This window comes from Struthio camelus, chromosome 3 (genome assembly GCF_040807025.1).
Source record: "Struthio camelus isolate bStrCam1 chromosome 3, bStrCam1.hap1, whole genome shotgun sequence".
Taxonomy (NCBI): domain Eukaryota; kingdom Metazoa; phylum Chordata; class Aves; order Struthioniformes; family Struthionidae; genus Struthio; species Struthio camelus.
The window spans coordinates 43,642,833-43,663,721 of NC_090944.1; the positions used below are offsets into that span (position 1 = coordinate 43,642,833).

The following is a 20,889-nucleotide window of genomic DNA, read 5'->3' on the forward strand; positions in this document are numbered from 1 at the left end:
TTTATAATAATCTTACAAATTTACTTTTCTGTGTGCTCTTTGAGCAACAGTAAATGAAATTTAATCTAGTTAAAAATACTTGATATGTAATTTTAAAAAAGTAAGAATAGTGTGTTTTTTTGTATATATATATATATATAGGTATGTGAGTATATGCATATGTATATATGTATGTGAGCGTATATATGTATTTTAAGAAGGACTTAGTGGAAACAAATCTATCATTAAAAACAGATCTGCAAATAATGAAGGTTAGAGACAGCCACCATTAAATTAACAGTAAACTTAAAAACTGAGGTACAAAATCTGTTGCTGGGGCTGTGTAAAGCAACTGGCAAAACCTAGCATGGTCTGTGCTTCCTGAAGTAATCGGAACCGTTTACTGACTTTATGCTCTACTGATGCCCTAGTTATAGCCGAAATGTAGAAACAGTGTTCAGGGAATTAAAATTACGTTTTACCAGCTGATACCTAGTACTGCAAGTACACGTGCAAGTACACAAAATGTTCTAACACTGCACTTGAATTTGGCACTGCATCTGTACCACATCTCACAAATATCACTGACATGATAGAAAGGAAAGCCATGCTAGGCATGGTTTTTGCTTTCTTAAAAAAGAATTGCAGGACCTCAAGTCTGCTTAAAAGAAGAAAATATTTAGCAAAAGGGCTGGGAAGAAAATGCTATGCATGATTGGGTGTTTTCTGTCTAAATAGGGAGAAAATCGTATAGACCTCTCTTACCTGGTCGTAGCTTTTTGTGAGTGATCACATGATCAAGAAATATTAGAGGCTGGGTCTAGTCTCTGATGAATTCTTTGGATTGGTTGCTGAACAGTGTTTGTGAGGCTTATCTCATGAACTACTCGTTGTCATAAAAATAATTGCTTCGTTTGCGTTTTACTAATACCAGCTTTTGTGTGTGTGTTCCTGTGAATATAGGAATGGTGTCTGTTTTAGACTTAATGCAAGGCGGTTTCCCTTCACGAGCTTCATTTCATGAGCTATATAATATGTACAAGAAATACTTGCCTGAAAAATTGGCTCGATTGGATCCTAGGCTCTTTTGCAAGGTAAGTTAGAAATTAATACTTCTGCCGTACCATCAAAGGCAGAAAATATATTGGTATGTTTTTTGCTTTTTATGATTTTTGGAGGGAATATATAAACCAAACTTGTTTTGTTTTTTTTTTTTTTCTCCTTTGTTTCAGGCACTATTTAAAGCCTTGGGATTGAATGAAAATGATTACAAATTTGGGTTAACCAAGGTGTTTTTTAGACCTGGCAAGGTAATGTCTCTCTGTCTTTTTCCATTTGGAGTTCGTGAATGTGAATCAGAGAATAACTGACATTGGAAGGGACCTCTGAAAAGCACTTGGTGAACACTTTGCTTAAAATACGACCCACTTAAATAATGTTGCTCAGAGCCTTTTGTAAATACTAATCATTTTCTGTGGAAAAAATCAATACTATCACTAGCATAACTGACTTCATAGCCTTGTTGCTAATAGTGCTATATTTCTAAAGTGGTGTTTGTTGCTCTGTATATCGTGAGTTTCCCAGACGTTGTACAAGTCACTTAAGAATACATTGAGGACTACTAAAAAGAGCAAGTCAGAGGAAGGAAATAAAACGCTTTCCACTAAAATGTATTTATAACTGAAATCTCTTTCTGTGATCATGAGCGTTGCTGCCGCTAGCGTAGAGAGAGAGAGAGAGAGAGAGAGAGAGAGAGAGAGAGAGGTGTTGTGACTGGAAAGGAAACTTCATCATAGGTAGCGAACAGTGTCTCTATGGTCATAATTATGCATAAGTAGAAATGTAGGATTTTCGGAAAAGTTTGCCTTTAGTTGGACTCTTATATGAAGATTTAAAAATTGAGCAATGTTTTCAGGGCTTTTATTTTTCCCCGAATGCAGAATTTGAGGTGTCTTAAAATTATGGAAGTTCAGAGCAATTATTTGGGAAGTAGAGTACCAAATCATTCCTTAAAATCTTGTCAATAAATTTTTATTTTTATTGATGAATAAATGGTTGGATTATTCAAAATGTTAAGTGTGTCACATCAATTAAAAACAAGCCAATCATTCCTGTTATCATCAAAGAACATACTAAAGTTATACCAGACACATACCTTGTTTGAAGTAATCGAGTAGCTATAATGGTACAGTTCCATTCCCTCTTTACATTACAAACATTTTACTCAACTTGCTCTTAAATGATGTCTAACACTTTCTCTTCTCATCTGTAAAACTGATTTTGTATTTAGTTTGCAGAGTTTGATCAGATAATGAAGTCAGATCCGGATCATTTAGCAGAGCTAGTTAAACGAGTCAATCACTGGCTTATCTGCAGTCGCTGGAAAAAAGTTCAGTGGTGTTCTCTCTCAGTGATTAAATGTATGTATTTTATATTTTAATAAACAAAAATTTTTGCTAGCGATATAGCAAAGCAATTATCGTCATCTTGAAATGTGGTTCTGGTCATATATAACAGATGCTTTACATGGTAAAGTCTGAATAGTTCCTTTCAAGACTGGTGAAATTTCTCATAGTTTGTGTTAGATAAACATAGGAGGACTAAAAGCAGAGGTTTTTGAAAGTGGTGATGTGGTGGACTGTATCTCCCAACCTCCTGTGTCCAGGCTGCTTAGCCGCTTCCTGAAGCCCTGGTAAACACTTGCGCAGAAATAGCTAGTGATTAAAAGTCTTGGGGAGGCACCTCAACATAAGCTGGAAAGAGCGGCAGTTTCAACTTTGAGCTGACAGTATAGAGTCATTTAGCTGAGCTTCAGAGAATTGCCTGCACGGAGATTGTTAACGTCTGTGCAGTAACAGCACGTTCAGAAGCACTGACGTGAATCATGGGGCAAATGTCTCCGTTCCAGGAGTTATTGTTGATCAGCAAGGAAGTGCCAGTCACTACTGACATGCACTTTCTAAGTGCCCAGTCTGCTCTGCTCACTCTGCAGAGAGTAGGAGCAAGGCAGTGTGGAATAGTTTGGTCCTGGCAGGATGGTTCGTTAACGATGTCCGTATGCCCGACTCAGGACTGTGAATTCTGTTGTCTACTGCGACTCAAGCGTTGTGGTTCCCTTGTGGACGTAGCTCCCAAGCACATATAGTCTACGTACGGGCTGGAGCCACAAGTGTTTGAGTAACAGAGGGAATATAGGAGTTGTGTTAAATTGTTTAAACCATTGAGACTTGGTCAATCTTTTGTGTGTTTACAGTGAAAAACAAGATAAAATATCGAGCCAGTGCCTGCATTAAAATACAGAAGACTATTCGAATGTGGCTTTGCAAGAGAAAGCACAAACCACGGTAAGAGATATGTCCACATGTAACTGAGGACTTGTTGTCCTTTACTTTACTCTGTAGGCCTCCTTGCTGCCACCTCTGTGCGATAACTGTGTGTTCTCTCTCTCTCTCTCTTTTCCTCTTGAAGTTAAGTATCTCCATTAGCTTTAATCTGATTGCATGGAATACTGATGGAAAAAACTTTGGCCATTAAGCACTCCTGACGTTATTATTCTTTGATAGAGACCCAACTGTCTTTTTGTTCTTCGTTCCTGGGGTTCTTACAAAATGTTTTCTTTCATATCCTTTGATAGTTACATTTCATTTTGTATCTTGGTGTTTTTGATCGTTTCCCTGAGCGTTTATGCTGTTCTTCCGTGCTCATCTTTAATAATATGATTTAACTTCTACTTTCTGAATGTTGTTTTTCCTGAATTCCTGTTCAGTGATTTCTTTCTTCCTACCTAGACTGTCTCTGTAGAGTTATAATTTGGCGTTCAGTATTGTTTCTTTAAGAAGCTGCAAGCTTTCCTGGACTCTTTCCCTAGCCTTTTTTTTTTTTTTTTCCCTTGCGGGATCTAGTGACCCCGTTGTAAAAACCATGATTGTAAAATAATCTGAAGATACAATAAACTATCTTCCATTCACAGTATTGATGGTTTGGTAAAGGTGCGTACACTGAAAAAGAGACTTGATAAGTTTAACGAAGTAGTAAGTGCTCTGAAGGAGGGGAAGGCAGAGACAAGCAAGCAGATCAAGGAGCTGGAGTATTCTATTGATGCTTCAATGACCAAAATTAAGGTATGATATTAACCAGAGAAATGGCTTCTTATTACTGAAATCTTTTAAAACTTAATCTCAAATAGAAGGCCGATGTTATTTGCTGCTTTTTTTTCTTTTTTTTTTTTAAATAAAAGTACTCTGGACAAAGATTTTATATTTAAATGTCTTGCTATGGACACTTACGTCAGAGGTCTCATTTTTCAGAGGCTCTGGGCACTACTAAATCCTACTTAAAGTTATTTGTGAATGTAGCTGAAATGCATCCTGAAATTGGGTGTATACCTCTTCATCTGTGTTTCAAAATTGGCATTGGAGAATCTAAAACAAAAATACGTGGTGATACTGTGAGGCTGATGTTGTTAATAATTTGCTCGTTGCCTTTATTCTTAGGGTAATGCGTATTAGCAGTATTTTAAATTAATCAGGGCTGAACCTTGCAAACATTTTTCACACAGGGGTGGGATTCCTATTCTCGTTATGTGGGGTTTTTTCAGACCTGTTAGTAAAGAGAGTTCAGCTTGCTGTATTTGCTTTGAGGTCCATAGTTCTTGGTCCCTTACCACAAGAGCACAGAGGCAAAATGAAAGCATACTGAAATCCGTTAATGTTAGAAGAATTTTAATGTGTTGAGTTTTGTGTTTTAGGCCATGTTATAGCCTTCTCTAGTGTACCGTATGCAGATTTTGCTATTTAAAATCTCTTATTGAAAAGATGATAAAGGTAACAGTACTAATACGATAATGTGCTGGATTTAACCTGTCAATTTATAGTTTCCTTTTCCAATAGAAATAAGGCAAGTAAGTTGACTGTTAGTATGAGATGCCCTCAGAAAAGTTCATCAAACACCCCATGTCGCACTTGTTTATTGTCTTTTTTTCCTATGTATGCCTCAACACAAAGAATAAAGGAAAATAGAGAAAATAAAATTAAGCTGTAGCTATCAGTGAGATCTGGAAATATGTATGGCAAAAGTTATTGCTTTATTAAGTATTTTCATCATGTTATTTGCCACTCATCTCATTGCTTAAATATTTTCTGTTAGTCACAGTGTTGTCCAATATTTTTACCATGGGTGCTAGCATAATAAGAGATCTAAAACTATTCTGTGCTTCCGTATATAAGGTGGAACTGTTAAGTCACCAGTACAGAAGCTAAGGACATGACATAGAATGCACATAGGAAGCTCCTAGTTCTCAGGATGGTAAGGATTAATTTCTGATGCTTAAAAATGGCAGGTTTCAAAAGTGAAGGCAGGTTTTAGAGAGAAGTCCTGTCCAGTGTCAGTGATAAAAAGACTGATGATAAGATTGCTTTCTGTGGTTTTAAATGAAAGAAGTAATATATCTGCCGGATTTTTGAAAGGAAGGGAAGGACTTGCTTAAGGTTCCCGTTTCCCCCATCCCTCATGTATATATTATAGTTAGTGTTTAGTGTTTTCATAGCACTTCATATAATTTTTAAAGATGAAGTAGAAACTCAAGGGAATATTATCCCTCGTTATTATTTCATTTTGCAGACCACTATAATGACAAGAGAACAGATACAGAAAGAATACGATGCTCTAGTTAGAAGCTCTGAGCAACTTCTGAGCGCACTACAGAAAAAGAAACAGCAAGAGGAAGAAGCAGAGAGGCTGCGACGCATCCAGGAGGAAATGGAAAAAGAAAGAAAGAGACGTGAAGCGGAGGAGCAACGCCGAAGGAAAGAAGAAGAGGAAAGACGTTTGTGAGTGTTGAATAAGTTGCTGCTTTTGGAATGAGAAGCAGATAGGAAAGGCACTTTAATCAGCTTGTGTTCAATGTTCCTGCTCCTGAAGAGAGTAACACAGATTGCGCTCCCAGTGTGCTATGCGCTGTGTAGAAACCTTTTTTTCCTAAGAGTTTATATTGTAGGTATAGTCAGAAGAGGGTATAGAAGAGATGATATGAAGCAACTGGGAATACAGTCAGACTTGGAAAGTTTCTTGACTTTACACATAGTGTCTCGTCATCACGACTGTACTGACTTCCGAATTACTATTTAGTTTTATGGAAATGCTTTCATATTTCTTGTTCACCTGTATCATAATAAGATTATTATCAAAAGTTTTTTTCATCTTCCCCCTTCCCCTCTGCTTTTGTAATAGGAAATCTGAGATGGAGGCAAAGAGAAAACAGGAAGAGGAAGAGAGGAAGAAGAGGGAAGAGGAAGAAAAGCGTATTCAGGTAATGTTTCAACTGTGCTTTTCAAAAAAATCTTTTCCACAACTTATGTTACATTCTCCACCTGAAATTACTGAGTCTAATAACTTCATTTTGTAAATGGGTCTCATAATCTTACGGCAGTGTTCTATTTGGCATGTTTAATATAATCTAACTGTCCAGAAGTAGTATTACTTATTTTTTATTTAATGGTAACTACAGAAGTAGAAAAAAATGTTACGTAAATTCTGTTGTCGGGTAAGAAAGGATGTGCGTGTGAATGAGAGGCCTAAAGAAGCTTCTACTGTTGGCAGGACCTGGAGAGTTATTTGTATCAAGGATGTGTATTTTGTCTGAGACACAAGAGAGAAGGAGCCAAAAGGTAATTTAAGAGAGTATTAACATTCCTGAAAGTTCTTTTGGCGGTATTTGTTGAGTAGGAATAAACAGCAAAATTGGACGTTTCAGAAGTCACTGTTTGGCATCCTGTGGTGTTAAAGGTAAAGATAATAAAGGGATAAGTAAAAAGAAAAGTAATAGAATGATTTCATCACTAAGCATCTGGAGGACAAGAAGGTGATCCGGAGTAGATGGATTCACCAAAGGGAAATCATGCTGGACCAATCTGATAGCCTTCTCTGCTGGAATGACTGGCTGGGTAGATGAGGGCAGAGCAGTGGATGGTGTCTACCTGGACTTGAGCAAGGCTTTTGACACTGTCTCCCATCACATCCTCCTAGGTAAGCTCAGGAAGTGTGGGCTAGACGAGTGGACAGTGAGGTGGCTTGAGAACTGGCTGGATGGCCGAGCTCAGAAGGTTGAGGTGAATGGCGCAGAGTCAAGTTGGAGGCCTGTGGCTAGCGGTGTCCCCCAGGGGTCAGTCCTGGGTCCAGTCTTGTTCAATATATTCATCAATGACCTGGAGGAAGGCACAGAGTGCACCCTCAGCAAGTTTGCTGATGATACTAAACTGGGGGGAGAGGCTGACACACCAGAAGACTGTGCTGCCCTTCAGAGGGACCTGGACAGGCTGGAGAGGTGGGCGGAGAGGAACCTCATGAAGTTCAACAAAGGCAAGCGCAGGGTCCTGCACTTAGGGAGAAATAACCCCAGGCACCAAGACAGGCTGGGGGTTGACCTGCTGGAAAGTAGCTCTGCCGAGAAGGACCTGGGAGTGCTGGTGGACAACAAGTTAAGCATGAGGCAGCAGTGTGCCCTTGTGGCCAAGAAGGCCAACGGTCTCCTGGGGTGCATGAGGCAGAGTGTCGCCAGCAGGTGGAGGGAGGTGATCCTGCCCCTCTCCTCAGCCCTGGGGAGGCCTCACCTGGAGTGCTGTGTCCAGTTCTGGGCTCCCCAGTACAAGAGAGGCATGGCACTCCTGGAGAGAGTCCAGCGGAGGGCTACCAAGATGATTAGAGGGCTGGAGCACCTCTCCTCTGAAGAAAGACTGCAAGAGCTGGGCCTGTTCAGCCTGGAGAAGAGAAGACTGAGAGGCGATCTCATCAACGTGTACAGGTATCTGAAGGGGGAGTGTCAAGAGGATGAGGCCAGTCTCTTCTCCGTGGTGCCCAGCAACAGGACAAGAGGCAACGGGCAGAAACTGAACCACAGGAAGTTCCATCTGAACCTGAGAAAAAGACTTCTTGACTGTGAGGGTGACAGAGCACTGGCACAGGTTGCCCAGAGAGGTGGTGGAGTCTCCTTCGCTGGAGATATTCAAAACCCGTCTGGACGTGATCCTGGGCAATATGCTCTAGAGGTCCCTGCTTGAGCAGGGAGGTTGGGCTAGATGATCTCCAGAGGTCCCTTCCAACCTAAACGATTCTGTGATTCTTTGCCTCTGTCTTTACTGGTAAGACCAGTCTACAGGAAATCCCAGGTCCCTGAGACCTGTAGGAAAGTCTGAAGCCAGGAAAAGTTTCCCTCAGCGGAGGAGGGTCAGGTGAGGGAACATGTAAACACACTGGGCATGCATAAGTCTATGAGACCTGACGGGATAGATCCATGAGTGCTGAGGGAGCTGCCTACTGTCGTGACAAGACCACTGTCAATTATCTTTGAAAGGTCATGGTGATTGGGAGAGGTTCCTGAGGACTGGAAGACTGCCTTCAGGAAGGGCAAGGAGGAGGATCCAGGCAACTGCAGGCCAATCCGCCTCACCTCAATCCCTGGGGAGGTGATGGATTGAATGCCCCTGGAAACCATTTCCAAACATGGGAAAGTCAAGAAGGTGTTTGGGAATAGTCAGCATGGATTTATGAAGGGGAGATCATGCCTGACAAACCTCAGTAGTCTTCTGTGATGAGATAACTGGCTTGGTGGATGAGGGGAAAGCAGTGGATGTTGTTTACCTTGATTTAGCAAGGCTTTTGACACTGTCTCCCATAACATCCTCATAGACAAACTGATGGAAGTATAGGCTTAGATAAGCGGACATTGAGACAGGCTGAAAACTAGTGGAACTGCCGGGTTCAGAGGGTTGCGATGAGCAACACAAAGTCCAGCTGGAGGCCATTCACTAGCGGTGTACCTCAGGGGTTGATACTGGGCCCAGTACTCACATCTTTGCTAATGACAAAGGTGATGGAACAGAGTGCACCCTCAGCAAGCTTGCTGATGATACAAAGCTGGGAGGATTGGCTGATGCACTAGACGGTTAAGTCACCTTTCAGAGGGATCTCGACAGGCTGGATACATGGGCTGACAGGGATATCATGCAGTTCAACAAAGGGAAGTGCAAAATCCTGCCTCCGGGTAGGAACAACCCCATGCACCAGTACAGGCTGAAGGCTGACCAGCCGGAGAGCAACTTTGCAGAAAAGGCCCTGGGAGTCCTGGTGGCCAACCAGTTGAACAATGTGCTAGTGAGCAATGTGCCTTTTAGGCCAAGAAGGTAAAAGGTATCCTGGGCTGCAGGAGGAAGAGCATTGCCAGCAGGTTGACAGAAGTGATTTTTTTTTCCCCACTGTAATCGTTACTGGTGAGGCCACATCTCTAGTGCTGCGTCCAGTTCATTGCTCCCCAATACAAGAGGGACACGGACATACAGGAGCAAGTCCGGCAAAGGACCATAAAGATGACTAAAGGACTGGAGCGTCTAAGATAGGAGGGGACACTGGTAGAACTTGGGACTGTTTAGCCTGGACTGTTTCTTATTCCTTCTGATAACTTATGTTCAAGCTGGGCCTTGAGGGTGATGGAGTTACTGTGAGCACAACATACTTCAACTACATGTATCAAGGAGAACAGTTGTGGAGTGGGAACATACTAGATTTGTGATGGAAATTACATTGCTGTAGTAAGTTGGATTAGTAAATGAAGAATTTTTAGGAATGGGAGGTGTTAACTTTAAGGTTTTTTTTTAGTGAAAAAGAAACATTTGTCATTTAGATGTCTTGCTTGTTTTGGGGAGGTGTTGCTAAAACGACGCGTACTTTGCAGTTTTCTGTTCAGAGTGATGCTGCAGAGTCATATGAATTAAGCTTTTCATAATACTTAATGTGCTATATTTCTGTTATTCATGACGTGAAAATAATAGTGATACCTCCATGAAGAATATGGAAATTATTTTAAGTGGAATACCTTCAAGTGATTCAATTTTGCTAAGTTTCTGGTGCAGACTTCTCAAGATGAGGAAGTACCTGTTTAACGTAGAGAAATAAACCTTTAACCTAGGCTGCAGTGGCCTTGGGATGAAAGGAAAGTGGAAGAAGAGAGAGGAACGTTTATTGTCTGTGTAAAGTGAGCTCTCTATATTCTGAACCTACAGATAGTGAAGTATTTTGGTAGTAATCATGTGGTTAGGCATAGTATCTGTAAAAATCAATGAGGGGTGCTTTCAAGCCCAAATGATGCCCTCCCTGTACCATGATTTATTCAAGTCCTAAAGATTGTATTTCCTGAGTCTACAAGTTGGTTTTTTTATGATTGCAACATCCTCATGTGTTTTATCAATCTTAGTTTAGTTCTTTGCCTGGGAGTGAGAATATATATCTGGTTAATCTGGTATCTTTTTACCTTTTCTCAATATAAATGAAAATACAAAGCCGCGCAAATGAAAATGTAACTACTTTTGAAGATTCCTTGTTACTTTTCAGCTTTTCCTAGTTTAAGTGCTATTTTGTGGAATGTTTCAAAGTCTAAAGAAAGACCCACAAAAAGTTAGACACTGGATAGGGAATTGCACTAAATGTAATCAAATAGTGTATATCTGTTTGCTAATGCATGTGTTGCAGCAATGCTTATGCTTATAGATAAGCTGCTGTTGACATTTGCCAGTTGTTAGTGACTGGGGAAACCAGTTTCAAGTTGTCAGATTTCACAGACCAAAATTGGCAACTACTGTAAACACACAAAAAGTATTCAGTTGTAGATTTAATTTTGCAAATGCTGAATCTCATAAGCTTTTTGAATATCAAGCTTTACTGTACTAATTTCAGAAATAGAAACAGTACATTTGTAATAGGTATTTTTTAGTATGTTACAGCCCCACGCTATTTTACTACTAAGTTAGGATTGAGTAGTGAAGTTGGAATATTCCAGATACAATGTAGGAGTATTTAATTGTACTTAAAAAGGAGATTATTATTCAGTAAGGTGCTGTTCAGATGAAATATACAGTGTTACATTGTATGAATATGATTAACGAGAGTTAAGCTGGCTTGGTAAACTTTAATTATGGCTATCTTTTAAAATATCAGCTTAAAATTAGCAATTTTAAAATCCGCTGAAGGTTTTATATACTAGTAGAAGAAAAAAAGTAGCTGTCTAAGAGTGAACCTTTTAAGGGATTTAAGAGGAAGCTGATTAATCACAAGTGTGACAAGTATACTAAACAATTACTATTCCTGTTTAAAAATAAAAGGCATTGTAATACCTTAGCCCTTTTTTAGTGTTTTACAGTTTTACAGTTTACATTAGAACTATGACTAGTTGGAAATGAGAATTTTTGACGACTTTTCATATTTTTCTATATATCAGTGCTACTGTTGATAAATATAAAGTTGTAATGCTTATAGCTTTTTATTGATTGACACGTACAGATTATTACAGTTTATATAGGGGACCAAAAGACTTTGCAGAGGGGAAAAAAAAGTATTCACAGTTCTACTGCAGAAGGAGGGGGTGGGTTTACGGTTAATACTTCTAACAACAGCGTGTTCCCTTTTCATTTCTACTTTCCTATTGTGCGTAATGATCTAGTAATCAAACTAAGATTAAAGAACTTGTTATGAGGAAAAGTCCCTGAGGTTATTAATTTAATGATTCTCAAGGGCACTAGCCAAGACTGCCTAGAATTCCTGGGTCGTAATAAAATAGCAAAATACTGGAATTTGGGCTTGCCAGCATGTTACAGAACCTCTTGTCCCAGTGATTCTGGGGCCATTGTACCTGTATAAGAAAAGTTCTGTAAGTATTTCAAACTGTTAGTATTTAGTCCATTGCTTAGTAGTGAATTTAAGGAAAAAAAAATTCGTGATTAGAGCATCCCAAGAAAGACCACTTTTTGCAATCCATGTGCAAGTTCAGGTCTTATGGAGAAGAGGAGTGTTTGTTTTTAAAACTAAAAAAAAGTTAGATACGTGACTCTGCAGAACTCCTGCAGCCTTTAGAGTTTTTGCAGATGTTCCGTGTCAGACAGTTTGGCATGTTTTTGCCAGAAGTCAAAGCCAGATTTGGGCTATATTAGATGCCAGTTTAACAGTAAACAGTTTGGGGATGTTTGTAATAATGAGAGGATATAGGACTGCCTGTGGTGACCTGTCATGTGCACTTGTGTAGAATACATGCAGTTCAGCATGCCTGCTCCGTTTGCCTTGATTCCTGGCAGTTCCTACTGGTCCCATAAACTCTCACTGTGAGGCACTTTAGGACTTCTTATCACCTTGGTTTCCTCTTGCTTTGGAGGCTCCCTGTGCGACCTCAGCAGAGAGGAGAAGCTCTTCTTCAGGGACTGTTGTAGCAACTGGCAGGGCAGTGGTCACTGATTACAGACTACTGCAAACCCTGTCCATGATTAATCAGAAGAGCACTTCTCCGTTCTGCATCCAGTTATCCCTAGAGGTAGCTTAACATTGTTTCATCTTTCTTGCTTGTACGTACTCTTTTCTGTTATTACCTCAGCCTTGTTCTGAGCTAAACAAGTGGTTGGAACTAACATAGAAGTTACATCCTAACTTTGACCCAAAACGGATCTTTCTTGTCTATCACCTGCGTCAGAAGAGTAAGCAACACCGTTTTACAGAAATTACGTATAAAAAGTTAGCTGCTAGTCTTCAAATCAGTGTTTGGAGATGGTTGCAGAAGTTTGTAGAATTTTAGGAGAAATTCGTAAGAGTTTCCATTCAGGGACAGTTTAAACGTATTAAACTGTATCCGCTGAAGGAACAAGATGGACTCGTGCCGGAAGTTTTAAAAACTTGGTCTGCCAGCCCCATATGCATCTTTAAGGCTAGCCTTTATTTATATTTCTTTGTTTCTGAGATGTGCTTGTCTGCACTGCGGAATGTAATTAACAGTTTTACTTGGAAACACTTACTGCATTCTGGATACAGAGTAGATAATGTAATTCAGTAGGGCATTTCTATCTTCTACATACAGTTAATTATTCATTATCTCTCATTTTGGTGGATGATACTATTAGCTAATCTAAAATAGGATTCGCAGAGAAAGTCACTGGTGCTCCTGCGTTGTTTTGCTGATGCAAATTCACGATGACCAGTGGGAGTGACTGTCTGTTTTGTTTACTTTTGGGCACCAAGAAAGGCATTGCTAAAAGTTGGCGTGTATGCGTTTCAGAAGTTTACACTGAATGCTCAAATTTTATTCGTTATGTGTGCGAGACTGTTCTTTGTTAAATGCTGATGGTAAACTGGAATTATAGCTTTGCTCTGCAGAGGCAGTGCATCTGGATTGTTTCCTCACTGCAGTAAGTTGGAATTTTGCCATTTAAATTTGGGGACAGATCAAGTCTGAAGTGTTCATCCTGATCCCCTTTCAGAATGAACCATAGACTTATATACAAAATAATGCTTATTGCTAGGTCTTACAACTGCCAGATGTAGAATACAAAGGAAGTACTGTGTTAATGCTATGGAGGACTAACCATACTGCTGTGTATTATCTGAGTTTTACTGATTCTAAAAATTTCTCAAGTCTAATTTTCATGATTAGTAAAGTAGTTGAGGAAAAGCTTCCTTTGTTTTTTTATATAGGAGTGATTGATTGTCATTTTAATTAGAATGAATAATTCAAGTGATGAGCTCTAATGATTTGATAAGCTGTATGAGAAGCAAGCTGCAATCTGTGGCTGTATTATTTTTCTTGAATCAATCGAACAACTATTCCTGTTACTTTTTTAATTCTGTAAATTTGCCAATTAAGATAGCTATTAGCGTACTTTTTTTTGCGCATCTTTCTAACCCTTTGCTTAAGTAACCTTTTGTTCTTGATTGGATAAGATTAAAGTTTTGTTTTTATAAAACAGGCTGAAATTGAGGCTCAGCTAGCTAGAGAACGTGAAGAAGAAACTCAGCACCAGGCAGTTCTTGAACAAGAACGTCGTGATCGTGAACTTGCAATGAGAATTGCCCAGAGTGAGGCAGAACTCATCAGTGATGAGGCGCAGCTCGATTTAGGATTACGCAGGTACGGGGCTCCATGCTTAAATCTCTGCTTTTTCTTTTCCTTGTGTGATTTCTCTGAAAATACTAAGCTCTCATTTGTTTTTATGTGTTTATGTATTAACTGAGTAGATCGTTCAAGTCAACATATTAGAACATTTTTTTCACATTAACCTGTCAACTTTGTTGAAAATAGCCTGCTTTTGCTGAGAAATGGTTTCTCCATTGTGCATCTTGCTACATCAGTAATTTAGATGTATGTGAATATGACTCCAGTTCTGTGGGAAAGCATCATGTTGAAAAAACCCAAAACCCCAGGCCACTTCTCTTTCTCGTCTTGAATTCTGATGAGGATGGCAACTAACTTAAATTATGATTTTTATGACCCATTTCAAGTAGGGACAGGAATTTCTTCAGTGCTTAGCAGGAATAAAATGTAGCCTTTCTAATACTGGATGATTCCAGTTGTATATTACTAATTTATTTATTTATTTTTAATTAAGATGCCCTCCTTTAAGGCAGAAATAATATTTATTTCTGCATCCTGACTGGTAAGCTTTTATAGCATAGAAAGAATATGTTTAACATGGACGGGTTTGAAAATTAAATATTATCTGAAATATCTTTTGTTGTTATTTTGTTTGAACTTTCTCATGAGCCAGTGCTTGGCTTTGGGTATGCAGATCCATATTGCCTGCAAAGCAAAACATCCTTATATGAAAAGGGTGACTCCACAGAAGCTTTTTTGACAGCAAATATACATATAATTGATGAATCGTCTAACTGTGTGGTGGTGTGCCTTTGTTTCTCCCCAGAAAGTAATTTTAGGATGTGCTCTTTATGCTAACGTAGAAAGATATTAATGTTTCTTGGCAGTTGTAAGCTCACAAAAAGGAATTTTCTTTTGTTTTTATGTAAGTAGTTCTGATTTCAGATTACTTAGTTCAAGTATGATCAAAATGCATATAGTATATGTATACTTACCCACCCCTGTAAGCCTGCATGTGATTTAATGAAGTTTTACTGACCCGCCTGGGCAGTTTCTGAAGGCACTATACATTAATTGAGGTTCACTGAAAAGTGAATCAAGGCTTTTGACTTTCTATGCCAAGAACGCTACAGGAATATTGTGAAAAGCTTAGCTGAGAATTTGGCGTGAAGGTCCCATGAGAATACTACTTACTGAGCAGATTGTATTTAGGGGCTTACCAACATGATCATGCCATTGGCTTGTTAGATGATGCAAAAAACCTTTCATGAACGAGTGCTTCCACGTTCAAGCTCCCAGATATGCTCTGTTTGCTGCTCCCAATTTTATTTAGATACATATCTGTTTAATAACTGCATGCCTATGTGATATACCTAGGTAATTTTTTTTGTCATATAACTTGTAGACACTGCTGCTAAAATTATCAGTGTTTTTGCTCTTAGTTGTCATGCAGTAGCTATCATATTATCTCGGATGTGACTTTAAGATGTTCAGTTGGATGTCCAAGTTAATAAGCACTTTATAGACAGCATTCTGGATATTTTCACACTTTCCCTGTTTGGATTTTGCTGTAATACAGTACTTGGAAGATAAACCTAAAGTCACTGTAGTGTTGCAACCTGGCAGACTTCTCAAATACGAAAGGAGAGAGAGTTTAGAGGAGGAGGGCTCAGGGAATTCAATAGCTTTTGTGGATCAATGAAGCTCTAATCTCTACAGCGTTTGCTACTGCCCGAGGATGATCTTGATATTTGTCTTCCTTGTGAAGTCTGGGGGTGGTTGCTTAGAATAGCCAAAATGGTTAGAGGAAAAAAGTCTGGTATGCTGTTCTGGCAGTGGCTTTAGCTTTTTTATTTGTGTTATTCTGTGCTGAATATGCTGGACTTCTTCTGGATTCGTGGAATTTTATTATTCATCCAAAATTGAGAAGCACATGTAATACGGGTTTTACTGCACACAAGTGTAAATTAACAGAATTGTTCAACAGTTGAGTAAAACTTAAGATTAAATAATGGAGTTACCTATTTTCATCTGTGCAAAATTTTTTGTGGCTTATTTCAGTGTATTAAATAGTATGGTATTATAGCACCAAAATAAGCTATCCTCATTGAGGATGACTTATCCATTCTGTGTGTTGCATTGGACCAACCCAAATATGTTCTTATTTGTAGCATATTTGATGCTGGCCCCCTACTGTATGTGTGTACATGCAGGTCTTTGTTAACGGCATTCATACTCGGTTCCAAGTGTCTTTTAACAGATTGCGTGAAGATGCTCTCTGCCCCGTTCCTGGAGCAGCTGAATGAGGATTGTTGTTATTTCTTTTGATATGCTTATGCGTGCATGAAATCCATAAACAGCATGTCTCTGAACGTTTGATTTGGAAAGATGAAATCAACTGACTTACAAATAAGTAAATAAATTTGAATTTAATGTTAAAGTATAAAACATAACACAGTAAAAAACCGGAATGTTTTCATCTGTAAATTAAATTTTTTTCCAAACTGTCTTAATTTTACTTTTTCTAGCAATATTACCCTCCTGACTGAATGAGAACGATGTAGGAAAAAAGTATATACAATCCTCAACCAAAAAAATCATAAGATAAATCAATAATGTGAGAGGGGGAAATACTACAATAACCAACCTTTTCCTGCTTCAGATTATTAGAAGGCTAGTTAGGAAATATTCAGACTAACATAAATATCTTCTGTTTGCAGAGCCAGTGGAACAAAGCTGCAAATGACCGCGTATGATGTGTTTTTTTTCAACTTGAATATTCTAATAGAAAAGAATGTAACACTAATTCAAAGGAAATTGATAATGTCCTCTTATCATTTACTAATATCCCTATAATAATCTTTATTAGACTGCATCTGTAAAATCTAAAGCAATTTATAATACTTTATACCCCCTACTTTGCATATTTCTAATACACAAATGAATAGTAAACTAGTAAATCTAATAACGTTCATTTAAAGATTATTATAATCAATGTAAATTTTTCCGCATGCCAGCCATTTTTTTGCTGTCCTATATGATTTATTTCTTCTTAACAACAAATCAGGGCTAAAGATATAATATATGTGTGTGTATATATATATAGATATAAGAGCATGGATATTGCTTACAATTAGCAGCTGTTTATTTTCTGCACTTGAATTAGTTTCAGTTTGGTTGGCAAGAGATTACTACAGTTGTTATAAAGGCTGTTTTTATTTAGTATTTTTGGTTTATATTTATTTATCAATTTTTTTTAATAGGGAACAAATGGCCACAGAAATGTCAGAAATATTGTCTAGGTAGGTGAAAAGACAGCACCAAATGCATCAATCATTTTACAGAAAGAAATCACACATGCAATGGGTTGAAGTATAATTGAATGAATAATAATGGAATTAATTTTTAAATGTTAAGCAGATAATTTTTTTCAGATAAATTTGCTATATCAACACCTTTTCTGTTGACAATCATTGTCTGATTTTTCAGTAATTATTTTTCTGTTATTTTAATTGATTGTATAAAGAATAAGAGTAACTCAGTGGATGACTGTATACTAGTGTTTTGTATAATTTCAATAGATAATGTTCCTCAAGCTTCCTTTTCTCTTCACCCTTCTTATGAGGATGATACAAAACTAGGCTCCGCATCCTTTCAAGAAGAATTTTTGCAAATTCAATACACTGTTAATTAATAAAATTATCTAATGTTAACGTAACTGTTAGGAGTTTTTAATGAGATGCTAAATTCAATTGTAATTCCATTCAAAAAAGCACTTTTGAGAATTATCTCGTTAAGTGTTTGTAGAAAGCACTCTAAAGCACTAAACAAAAACCTATCTGAGATTTTTTTTTTTTTTGGATGATAATACAGAACTTCATGCACCGTGCAGGAGTAAGAGAATATGCACGTTTAGATCAGAATACAATTCTGCTGTAACAGTCTCATACTAGTTTATAGTAGAATACTAATTCTCCGTTGAAAGACATTGTTATGATGTGCTCCACTTCAGTGAGTTGTTAGAAGATGTTTTCTGTAACTTGAGGACAGAAGCAGCCTTTTGACATTCTTTGTCTGAAATTTATTTGAAAACTCAAATTGTTTTGGGTTTTTAAAAGTAAATCCTCTGTAAAACACACCACTCTGCTGCATTTGTGGTCTCAAGGTTATTAATCTCACATGATTGATATATTTTCTAGTTATAATACTGATAATTGTGAACACAGCTACTAACTAAATGTTTCTATTTTAACAATGTTTTAAAAATGGGAATGAAGAATGTTGTATTCAATTAATTTGGAACAAGAATATAGATGGCCAGATTGTGTTACATATATCGACATAGTTCCAATGACACTGGCCAAGTCTTGATACGCAAAAAAAAAAAAAAAAAAAAAATCACAAAACTTTGACCAAAACGAGAGGCTCTGTTTCGGTGGGATTAAAAATACAGTACTACTTAGTGCATGCTTACTTGACTGAAAATTTTCACTTTCCGTAGACTGGGAACTTTTGACTTGAGACTGAATTTTTACTACTTAAATTATCCTGTTTTTGATGCGTAACTGTTATTTTCGGATTGAGCAGTTAAGACTGACTGCCAGACTGTTATGTTTAAAGTCATGAAGAAAGCAAAATAGCGATCTTAACTGCAGAGTAGTACTGTAATGGAAAGGCTAAGCCATTCAATTGGATTAACATTCTTAAAGATTACTAGTTTAACCAGAGATCATACGGCCTCGTTCTGCTCCTCTGAATTATGTAGCAAACTCTTAGAGCAGTGAGTAGTGTTGCTAAATATGGAAAATCCTCAGGATTTGTCAAATTAAGATTCAAGAAGGTTAGACACCAGGTAGCGGAAATTACATTTGGCAACAATCCTTTAATGTCCTACAGGCGTGCTGTTATAACAAAATATTAAAATATATATTTTGAAGATATTCTCTCTTTAATTATTTGTTTTACATCTTTCACCCGTAGTACTAAAGGCAGGGAAAACTTAACTGTCGCTGAGCTGTGTATTGATTAAAAAGCAAAGAGTTTTTTTTGTCAAACTTCTCATGTGCAATACATACCTGGAAGGTGCCTGTTGCTTCAGATTAGCAGTACGAGTAAATTAAACGGGTGCTGCAATAAACAGTAAGTTTCCGCAGCGTTAATTATGTTTGAAGGGATGGTTCGGTTGCTATTAAGAAGAACATTGCATTAAACAGATTATTTTATTCCATGAAACTTGGAAGTGGCATGCATTTGCTGTTATCTCTGCTTTCAGGACTATTTTATATCTACATAGAGAAATTCTACAGTAGAAAATGTATTTATATCCTGTTAACTAAAAAGGGAAAATAAGTAGCATCACCAATTCATAGTCTCTTTTGAGAGACCTTTAGATTTAACAGAAGAATAAACTTTATAATCCAGTGAATATCATTTTGAACACTGTAATTAAGCAATAGTCTAACAAAGATATTGCTGCAAAAGCATCATTTAACTGAAAAAGACCTGGTTTTTTTTGTCTCTTGTTCTTCTGAATTTTTAATGTGGCCCGTTGTATCAAATATTTTGCTCCTCTGTTAAGGATCTTCAGTCTGGCCTGTGGAACAAATGCTCTCTGCGACTGAAAGATAATTTAGTCTACCTCCTATCTTAATCACGGACATTAGCAGAAGTTGGCAAAGTCATGCATCTGTTCTGAGTTGCTTAGTGTTCAAAAAGTATTCAGCTCTTCACTGAAAGTTGTAGCAATTTGAACCTGATTTGCATCCTGATAATCCATGAGAAGATCACAGTTCCAGAGAGAGGGTCCTTTAACTCCTTATCCGTACCATTTTTAAGAACAACGAATTAAAGTATTTTTGTTAGAATTGTCTTTATACATATACCTGTAGCATATATTTGTTAATTGGACAGCCTTATGCATACTTTTAGAGAAGATGGATATTTTAGTAGTAGTTTCTCACTTGCGTTTGCTGTTGTCTGTGTTGCACGCTACTTAAGTAATTAATACCTTTTGCCTTTGAGAAGTGCTCTTCCTGTGGATGGATCTTTTTTTGCATTAGTCAGCCTTTCTTCTGAGAATGGTCTTTGTCTTTTGGTCTCTCTTGTAATGATTTTTTTTTTTTCCTCCCCAGAATAGCTGTTGCTGGTTTCAGATGGCTGCTGTAACATTAATTAGAATTTAATTTGATCTCTTCTCATAAATGAGACTTATGAGAGACGTGAAATATTTTCTCTAGTGTTGGAACAAGGGTTTTGCTCTAATCCAGTTGTTAAGCAGCAGAGGAAACATCATTTCTCCCTCCTCATCTACTTCAGAAATACTTTTCCTCCTCTTTTGTTTTTCTAACAGAACTGAAAATGTGTAGGACTGCTCTTTGTTACCAGTATTCTGCATCTTGACTCTTACCAAGAATAACGTACATCAGCATGGGGTGAAGTAGACACGTAGACATTCCTTATTTCATACCTATCTGTACCTTGAAAAAAGATGCGTATTTTTTAATAATTGTAGGGGTCCTTCAGTCCAGGCCACAAAAGCTGCTGCTGGTACTAAGAAGCATGATCTCAGTAAGTGGAAATATGCAGAGCTTCGTGATACAATCAATACATCCTGTGGTAAGTTTTCTTCTGGTTTGGGGGAGAGAAAGAAATGAAGTTCTAGTAATGGAAAAGGTGTTACTTTCTCCTTATGACAAAGTTAAAAAAAAATCATGACTTTATTCATGTTCGAATGAATGTCCAGTCAATTTTAAAATGTTCCCCAAAGGGAACAGCACACTCAGCTGTTTCCTTATTCGTGAAACAGAGTTACTTTATTGTCTCTTTTGCAGATTATATATTTATAATATTAAAATGCTTGGCCCATAAAATGTGTGCTATAATTTCTTAATGACCCTGTTTCAATTTTATTTATTTCTACAAAGGGAGTTGTATTTATAATGCTTTACCTGAAGTTTAAATGTTCTGAGAAACTTCTTGCTGTCACGTGTTGCTGTCACCAACTCACAAGAAAGAAA

The 20,889-nt window shown here is 37.7% G+C and overlaps 1 protein-coding gene across 11 annotated transcripts in view; it reads left to right on the forward strand.

Moving 5' to 3' along the window:
* The window catches only part of MYO6 (myosin VI), a 120,987-nt gene that overhangs the window by 90,024 nt on the left and 10,074 nt on the right, over positions 1–20,889 (forward strand). For 5 of the 11 annotated variants that reach the window (XM_068937576.1, XM_068937577.1, XM_068937584.1 and 2 more), the window contains exons 21-31: positions 943–1,073; positions 1,212–1,289; positions 2,270–2,399; positions 3,233–3,323; positions 3,950–4,100; positions 5,599–5,807; positions 6,208–6,286; positions 13,749–13,909; positions 16,594–16,623; positions 17,137–17,175; positions 20,385–20,488. In XM_068937576.1, the coding sequence (XP_068793677.1) occupies positions 943–1,073; positions 1,212–1,289; positions 2,270–2,399; positions 3,233–3,323; positions 3,950–4,100; positions 5,599–5,807; positions 6,208–6,286; positions 13,749–13,909; positions 16,594–16,623; positions 17,137–17,175; positions 20,385–20,488 (1,203 nt within the window). The remainder of the gene's footprint in view (positions 1–942; positions 1,074–1,211; positions 1,290–2,269; positions 2,400–3,232; positions 3,324–3,949; positions 4,101–5,598; positions 5,808–6,207; positions 6,287–13,748; positions 13,910–16,593; positions 16,624–17,136; positions 17,176–20,384; positions 20,489–20,889) is intronic. The other 6 variants (XM_068937580.1, XM_068937581.1, XM_068937582.1 and 3 more) reach the window with 2 other exon arrangements.